At 42.4% G+C, this 10,000-nt stretch overlaps 1 protein-coding gene across 1 annotated transcript in view; it reads left to right on the forward strand.

The window, feature by feature from the left end:
- LOC307032901 (exocyst complex component 6B-like) overlaps nt 1–10,000 on the forward strand; it is a 77,979-nt gene that overhangs the window by 26,957 nt on the left and 41,022 nt on the right. The window contains 4 exon segments of the mRNA XM_079671179.1: nt 1,867–1,874; nt 6,699–6,782; nt 7,134–7,180; nt 9,961–10,000. The exon segment at nt 9,961–10,000 is cut by the window's right edge and continues 81 nt beyond it. Of these exon segments, the coding sequence (XP_079527305.1) occupies nt 1,867–1,874; nt 6,699–6,782; nt 7,134–7,180; nt 9,961–10,000 (179 nt within the window).

Consider the following 10,000-nt stretch of genomic DNA (forward strand, 5'->3'; position numbering starts at 1 on the left):
AACATGAGCAAGCATAAGGTGTTAAAGTGAGTGGGAGATCTAGAGAAAGGCTTTTATTGTGGCATTTCATATCGGGATACCACCATGTATTTTGATATAGTGTTTTCTTTTTTGGAAACTGTTCCTCTATTAAGTACCCAGTCCAGTTTTTGGGTACTAGATCAATGTCCATACTTCATAACATACATGACGGATGAGGAAAATCCTCCATTTGTATAAAAATAAACATTTTATATCATGTTGCAACGTTCAAAAGACACATTTTAAAGGCATTTTCTTTCTACATAAGAAGCTAGATATTGCTACCGATGGAAAATAATCCCAGACATCAAGGATGAGGCCTCTCACTCGAGTCTGGCTTCTCTCCAACGTGTGTGTGTGCTCTCAGTGAGAGCGAATGGGACATGGATGAAGGTGTTGACTGGGCCATGACTGGGTTAGTTCCACATTTGGGTTCAGTGTGTGTCTGAAGGGGCTGTGACAAAACAGCCGAGGGTCGGCTGTTTCTGCTCAGTGTGTGTGTGTGTGTTGGAGGGGCTCTTTTTGAAGGGGAACAGGAAGTGCATGAACTTTGACAGGAAGGAGAAAATGAACGGTGCAAAGAGCGATGGAGTGGGGGAGCAAGAAAGGGAAAGTGAGGTTAGAGAGAGGGTAAAGGGGTGAGAGATACAGAGGGGTTTAAAGGGACAGATGATGACATACTGAAAGGCTTAAGTTGACTCTAGCATGTATAGTTGTTGGGGTGTTCCCTTTCCTGTCGTGTGTTGGATAGGTTCTTGTGTAAATGGGCTTGAATCTGAACGTTTATGGAATCTAAATATACACCTGAAATGATCCTAATATGTAATCATTAGTGTTGTGTTTTAATTGGGCTCAGTTCCAACATGTGTGCCTTGGTTTCTTGTTGCAGCTTCATTAAGGGTCGAAGCTAAAATATAGAAGTACCGTAATTTTCGGACTATAAGCCGCGCCTTTTTTCCCATTTTTCGACCCTGCGGCTTATATAACGGTGCGGCTAATCTATGGATTTTTACAGCTAACGGCCACTAGGGGACCTCCTAAATCTATGGATTTTTCCAGCTAACGGCCACTAGGGGACCTCCTAAATCTAGGGATGTTACAGGTTACAGTCCACCACCTTTAACTCTATGGGCTCTATGGCCGGTCCGCGCCCCCCACCTCTAAGCGGCGGGCTCCAGCAGGAAAAGCTGGAGGCCGGAAATGAGTGAGACAGCTAGCGCGCAAAAGTAAAAGTGGAACCGAGAGTGGTACGAGAGACAGAACGAGAGCAAGACAGACAGACATTACGAGAGCGAGACAGTTTGTCCCCGTACCACTGGTTGAAAACCACTGCTGTAGATCACTGCCGGTACGTGCGCTGGGAGCGCACTATTTAAGTTTCAAAGTTGAAAAGTTTGTGTGTCTGAAACGCTATGTGATACAGTACAGTTTACACAGCACAGCACATGTTCTGTAGCTACTATTGCACTAAATGGTAACACTTGAATACATTATGCAAATATGCAACTTGTTTGTTGAAAAGTTAATAAATGGGAGCTTCCTCAAACAGCCATCTCTTTCCCGACAATCCCCTCTGTGCACGAACCCTTACATATGGTCATTAAACATTAAAACACCTGCGGCTTATAGTCCAGTGCGGCTTATATATGTACACATCATTCAATTTAGCTGCTGCGGCTTATATTCAGGTGCGGCTTATAGTCCGGAAATTACGGTACATAATGTGGACAGAGAATAAGAAAACAAGTGTTGATGAGTGGACAAAAACATTTTAAAACTATAATATAAGTCTCACCTACAAATTGTTCTTACTATAACTCTTCCAATATGTTTTCCTCCCTCAAGCCCCCGAGGTGAACAAAGCATTTGAGAACGGAGATAAGGCTGGATGAACGAAAGACAATGGGGGTCCACATTCAAATATTCAAACTAAACAAGTTTTATTTCGTAAATGTCCCAAACACACACATTTTCACTTAAACCTTACGAAATAAAACTTGTTTAGTTTGAATGTTTGAATGTGGACCCCCATTGTCTTTCGTTTCAAACACTTTGTTGACCCCGGGGGCTTGAGGGAGGAACACATATTGGGAGAGTTGTAGTAAGAGCAATTTGTCTGAATCAGAAACTTGGCCTTTGAGCAAAAGCATCCACGTTCCCCCAGTGTTCGTCCTCTTTTCACTGCAACATGGATCATTTAGGAAATTGCCAATGAAGGAGAGCATCAGGGTTTGTTATTGAACCGTCAGCTCTTTTCTGTTTTGCTGGAATTTAAATGATGACGTGACGAGGGGAGAGGAGGGAGGGTAAAGGTCAGAGGAGGTGTAATCCAGAAGTTTACAGGAAAGAAAAGTGAATCGGCCGATAAGCAGCCGAGAGAGGAGGCAGGGGGGGGGCGGGGGTTGGGGGTCACCGGGAGGTTAAAGGGGCAAAAACAGGAAGACGAGGGTGAACACACACACAGAGGGAGAGAGATTAGAGAGAGAGGGGGTGAGTACACGGGGGGAGGGACGAAAACACGAGATAAGATGAGAGACAGGGAGAAAGGAGTGTGTTAAACCTCGGGAAGGTGTTGAAAGGTCCGACCTCTTCACCTCGGAGGTCACACACACACACACACACACACACACACACACACACACACACACACACACACACACACACACACACACACACACGTACACGTACACACACACACGTACACACACACACACACACACACACACACACTCGCGAGATTCCCCCAGACCAGTAATCCAAACGAATATATCTTCCCTCCGTAGTATTTTGAGCATTCGCTAATAACCAATCAGATCGATGGATTCCAGATGACTCGGTGACAGTCATTATATAATGTGACATATTTCGCTTAATATTTGGAGTACAAAAACAATCCTTATATCATTAGAAAGCTAGGAATCTCCTCTTTCCAGCAGTTTATACAACTCAAAATGTGTCTTTGGGTCAATGCGCCTGATTTCGATAGAGCAGGTCCCATATGTTTAAAAGTGGCTTTCATAACGATATCAACACTTTCTTTTTGCTGCATTTTTATTCCCTAAATCGTTCAAATCGTGCAAAAATATACCTTCAAATAATTGATGGGTGAATTCTCATCCATTCTGTCTCTCCACCCCTCTCTCTTTACCTCCACCTCTCATCCACCCTTTCCTCCATTGTTCGCCCTCTGTGTGTTTTGGCAGAAGACGGAGAGAAAGACAGACTTTGACTTCCGACCTCTTCACCTCGGAGGTCACACACACACACACACACACACACACACACACACACACACACACACACACACACACACACACACACACACACACACACACACACACACACACACACACACACACACACACACACACACACACACACACACACACACACACACACACACACACACACACGCGCGGCTGAAATGGCTGTATCCATTAAAGCTTAGTTGTGGCAGTTTGAGCGACAGGCCATTGGGCAGAGAGTTGGATTTACCATTAGAAAAGAAAAGAAATGTCGAGCAGGGAGAACGTCTGGACACACACACACACACACACACACACACACACACACACACACACACACACACACACACACACACACACACGTACAGTTTGATAGTTAAATAAGAATGACTCGTGCTTCCACGGGCACGCGCATGTAACCGTTTCATTTATTTTTCTAGTAAACCTGGACGTTGAATCCCATTTGCAATCAAGACCTCCACTTTCTCCACATGTTTTCCCCTCCTCCTCTTCCTCCTCCTCATCCTCCTCCTCCTCCTCCTCCTCCTCCATCCATTCTCCTCTATCTATCCTTTTCTTTTCCGTGTTTAAAGTCCACGGTTTTCCAGCTGTAGTCTAGCTGTGAACAATACTCCTTTGTTACGCTCGCACACGTGCTGCACGTTGAGAAATGTGGACGGAGTTTCGATCAACGTAAACACGGATTAGGGTCCAACTCACCGAGGGGGGAGAGGGAAGCAGCGCTGCTTTAGCACTGAGATAACCTTAAAACATGCTCATATTGCACATCCAACTTTATTTATTACAGTGCCCTCTCTGCGATCTGTGGATTGTCCTCGCAGGGTAATCTACACACACTTATTCTGCATTTATTTATTTATTGCATTATTTTTTTAACAATTTCTTTATTAATTTTCCACATTAAAAGACTCACAAAAACAAACGTACACAACAACAACAACAACAATGCTACATTAAGTAAATAAAGACATTGACTGACATGACATCACTTAAATTGATTTCATGTCAGTCAAAGTAGATACGGTTGTAATAAACAAAACACATACACAAAATAGGAATGATAATACAAATATAATTAATACTTAAAATATTACTTCTACTTCTTCTAATACCAATAATACTAGTAATAATGATAACAAAAATATATCCTGGTAAATAATAATACTATTAATTCTAAAATAAATTTAAAAAATGCCATAAAAGTCTCCCAGGTCAAATTAAAAGCCTTAATTGTTTTATTTAAAAAGTTAACAAATGGCTGTCTCAACTCGCTCCAGCTACAACAATTATCTTTCTCTGTCTTTATTCCATTTTTTATTTCTCATTGTTTTGTCTGACTGTATTCCTCTCTCTCTTTGCCTCGGCTGTTTTAGTGGCATTGCAGCAAACACACACACACACACACACACACACACACACACACACACACACACACACACACACACACACACACACACACACACACACACACACACACACACACACACACACACACACACACACACACACACACACACACACACACACACACACGCATTTCCTGGAGACGTATCATAACCAACACATGCCTAACCCTAACCAAGTCTTCACTCTTTAATTAAAGAGCTCTTTAATGTCCCCATAAGGGAGGCGAGTCCCCACACATGACTGTCTAAACAGATGTAGGTCCCCACACGGATAGCAATGCTAGGACACTCACACACACACACACACACACACACACACACACACACACACACACACACACACACACACACACACACACACACACACACACACACACACACACACACACACACACACACTATCAGCCTGTACTTCACCTCTCTCTCTCTCTCTCTCTCTCTCTCTCTCTCTCTCTCTCTCGGGGGGGGGGCAGCTCAGTTTAATGCAGAGTTCAGGGCCACTTCATGTTGAATACACATTGTTCAGCTGAGGGTCAGTGTGGGAATTAAAGAACTATAAACCAGTTTCCAAAACACAGATTGCGTCCAGTGAGATTCCTACTCCTACAGCCCACTTTATGGCTTTGTGATGTGTTTTCAACGGCCACATGTTTGGTTTTATTATGCTGTATTTGTACCTTCACCATTGGTTTGAATAGCCATTGTTTTAAGTTTAATGTGAGTCCGATCCGTTCTAACATTTGATGCCTTCTCCCTCGGCCCCGTTCTACATCCTTACACTTAAAAATCAAGCCAGGCGCTTTTCTGTAATCCTGCTGAAAAAAAACAGACAAACAAATCTGACCTGAAGACCTTACCTCCTTCAGGTCAGACCCTCTTACATAATAAAGGTTTACCAACCAGAACAATGTTACCAAATAAATTGTAAACATAGTGTTACAAGTCTGGTTTATAGCCTATTTTTTTATCTTGGTTAAATGGTACTTTGAGAACGTTACTGTGTGTGTGTGTGTGTGTGTGTGTGTGTGTGTGTGTGTGTGTGTGTGTGTGTGTGTGTGTGTGTGTGTGTGTGTGTGTGTGTGTGTGTGTGTGTGTGTGTGTGTGTGTGTGTGTGTGTGTGTGTGTGTGTGTGTGTGTGTGTGTGTGTGTGTGTGTGTGTGTGTGTGTGTGTGTGTGTGTGTGTGTGTGTGTGTGTGTGTGTGTGTGTGTGTGTGTGTGTGGTTAGTATTTAAGGGGGTTATCTGCCCAGACCTGGCTTCTTTTTTTATCTCTGAGGTCACTGAGTACCCTGGTCAGGAGTGGAGATAGGAAACATGTTTCTCCCACAGCAGAGGGGGAGATAAGAGGGAGAGTGGGGGAGAGCTTCTGTGTAATGGAAGGAAAAGATAGATAGGAGGTGGTCGACTTTAAAGAGAACTGCTTCTGTGTGTTTTTAGTTTTGTGATGTCTGACAAGTGACGCCAGCCAAACTGCTGCTGATCAAAGACACACACACACACACACACACACACACACACACACACACACACACACACACACACACACACACACACACACCCGTCACATTATCTCCAAGTTCCCATCATGCAGTGCTTCTAATCTTTTGGTTTTTAGACCTAATTACATCCATCTCCCTCCACAATTAAAACAAGCAAATCCTTTGACTATTTTGAGATCAATTACGTCGTCAAGCAACCTTTAAAATATGCCTGCGTACCTCACTCCTGTCGACAAAGAGCACGACGTGTTCACCCTGACAGCTGAAATTGTAGAACATGGAAAATATGACGTGTGTATTGGGTCACCAGTTCACTATCTGTCCACAAATCATGGCTTGAAACGTCATGTTTTTTGACAGGGAAACCTTTTTCAATGCCATTTAAATAAAGAAACGTTGTTTTCCAGCTCTTAGAACGTGATTGAATGTTTCTTCCAGGTCTCTACGCGTGTTAACAAACCCTCACACACCTTGATTTCCCATGATCCTCCTCTCACTGTGTTGTAGGGTTTGCGTGATGTGTTTGAGAACTACTACAGAAAGCAGCGGAGGAAACAGGCTCGCCTCGTTCTGCAGCCGCACTCTAACATGGTATGAGCCTCACTGTGTGTGTGTGTGTGCACCTTTATGTCCACACACTCCTAACTCCACCTGCTCACACACTCCCCTTCCCACCTACACACACACTTCTTAATATATAACTTATCCTACTGCTGTTAATGTAATCAGACTCCATTTAAATGATGGTTTTATGCCTTAAATGTATTTAAAAAAAGCCAGTTTGGAATTGTTATTATATTACAAGTTTTCTTATGTAGCGTTTAGGTTGTTATTGTATTGCAATATTTATGCTAATTGTTTGTATCTTCCTTCGCTGTCGGACTTTCCGTTTCTCTCCGTTTCTTTTTCTTCTATGTTTGTTTGTTTCTCTCACATTTCCAGCATGAAACTCTGGAGGGATACACGCGGTACTTCAATCAGATCGTCGGGTAAGTCTGTCCATCCATTTTTCCCGTCAGTCCGTTTGAACTTAACCCCAGATATCTTTATTCGTGTGATTTGAACTGATTTGAAAGTTGCTTTTCTCGTCATTAGAAGACTCAATATAAACACACCTTTATAGATATGTGACCCGCTCTATCCAAATCAGTCGGAAGTCGCGACGGCTTATTTTCAAAATAAACGTGGATTTGCGTAAAAAACTATTTTTTCGGGGTTCAGGTGTTTCGTTTGATTTAAAAAAAAAAAAAGCAGAGTCTTGTCTTTCAGAATATGAAACTTTTATTTCCAAACTCACAATAAATACATTTTTTAAGCTTGTAAAGGGAAGATGACAGGCAATCTGCTCCCCCCTCCCTCCGGCTGACATTATGAATGTAAGCATAGAGTAATCATAAATAACACGGCAGGGTCCGTTACAGTTTGTTTTCATCTGATTTCAATTAAACAAAGTCTTGGCTTTCGGAATATTAAGCTTGTTTCGGCAAATTCAGATGATAAATATAACTTTGAAGCTTGTAACGGCATAATTACAAGTGGAGAACGGAGTAACTTAACGTCACAGCAGGCATAACAACAGCCGGTGTATTACACACGTACACACACACACACACACACACACACACACACACACACACACACACACACACACACACACACACACACACACACACACACACACACACACACGCACACGTACACGTACACGTACACACACACACACACACACACTCGCGAGATTCCCCCAGACCAGTAATCCAAACGAATATATCTTCCCTCCGTAGTATTTTGAGCATTCGAGCATTCGCCAATCAGATCGATGGATTCCAGATGACTCGGTGACAGTCATTATATAATGTGACATATTTCGCTTAATATTTGGAGTACAAAAACAATCCTTATATCATTAGAAAGCTAGGAATCTCCTCTTTCCAGCAGTTTATACAACTCAAAATGTGTCTTTGGGTCAATGCGCCTGATTTCGATAGAGCAGGTCCCATATGTTTAAAAGTGGCTTTCATAACGATATCAACACTTTCTTTTTGCTGCATTTTTATTCCCTAAATCGTTCAAATCGTGCAAAAATATACCTTCAAATAATTGATGGGTGAATTCTCATCCATTCTGTCTCTCCACCCCTTTCTCTTTACCTCCACCTCTCATCCACCCTTTCCTCCATTGTTCGCCCTCTGTGTGTTTTGGCAGAAGACGGAGAGAAAGACAGACTTTGAGTGAAAGCGAACGTTGATCGTTTAGCGTCACCTCGTTTCCTTTGAGTTTGACTTCTGACCGTCTGACATCTCTTCCTCCAACTCCTCTCTTTTCCATCCCTCTCTGCCCACACTCCTCTCCTCAGACTTTTCCTCTCATCCATCACTCCATCCAACTCTCCATTGCACACACACACATTATTACACACACACACACACGGTGGTGACGATTGATAGAGTGTGTGATGGTAGTTTGCTCGTTGCTGTTATTCCTTCTGTCTGACTTGAATAGATGCTGCAGACGCTTGACATCACACACACACACACACACACACACACACACACACACACACACACACACACACACACACACACACACACACACACACACACACACACACACACACACACACACACACACACACACACACACACACACACACACACACACACACCCTCATGTCTTTTATTCCCATTCAAAGTGCCATCCCATGTCTCTCATCCGTTGCTTTTCCCCAATCACTCACTCATCCCGTCATCTTTTCTTTAACTCTCATCCCATCCATCCATTCGACCAATCATCCTTTCATCAGAAACACGAGTAATTAAATCCTCAGGCTGTAATTAAAGTGTCCTTTTTCTTATTTATTCACGTGTTCATTCAACCTTTATCCCACATGCATGTCATTTAATGAGGTGTTCCCTTTCCTGTAGTTTGTTCGATAGGTTTTTGTGCATAATAGGGCCCCTTTAATGAACTCATATGAGACTGAAACCCCAACTTAATGCATCATCATTTCGGGCGTTGTATCGCAGCTGAAAGTTCAGTGTTTCCCCTACCATTGTCTTGGAGGGGCGCTGCGCCCCGCCAACGGAGCCCCGCGCCCGCCAACGGAGCCCCGCGCCCCCCCTGAAATTCAAGGTGTTTAAAAATAAATAAATAATATTATATATATTTTTGTAATAATCTTTTTTATTTATTTGGAACCAAATTGCAAATTATCTATATCTACTGTCCCTTTTCACATTGAGCATTTGCTCTTTCATTACATAAACTAAACGCTTTCATTTTAAGTTGTGAGTTTAGTGTTTTTGACCCTAAGAAACAATAATCCACAGATACTCTCTCTGCTCCAGGGGGATTTAAAAAAAAAAATATATATCCCAATGACAGCCCCCCCCCCCAAAGCAGTAAACCTAGGGGAAACACTGAAGTTGCATTTCTCATCATTAGAAGACTCAATATAAGCTTATACTGTAGATATGTTTAAAAATGGTGTTAAAAAAATATAAACACTTTTTCTCCACATTTTGATTCCCTTCAAATCATGCAATATATACCATGAAATTATTATTAAACTGTACCTTTGTTATTCATGTTTTATTATCTTAGCTTTTAAATGAGTGGTTTGAAATGCCATGTTATGATATGTTTCTGCTGCACTGTTTCTTAATGTCTTTGTAAAGCACTTTGAATGGCCTTGTGTTGAAAGGTGCTGTATAAATAAACTTGCCCTTTCTTGTTCTTCTCCCCACCCTCTCTATATTCCTCCGTGCAGCTTCTTCGTGGTGGAGGATCACATCCTTCACACCACGCAG

Source organism: Notothenia rossii (genome assembly GCF_949606895.1).
Source record: "Notothenia rossii genome assembly, chromosome: 3".
NCBI classification, from domain to species: domain Eukaryota; kingdom Metazoa; phylum Chordata; class Actinopteri; order Perciformes; family Nototheniidae; genus Notothenia; species Notothenia rossii.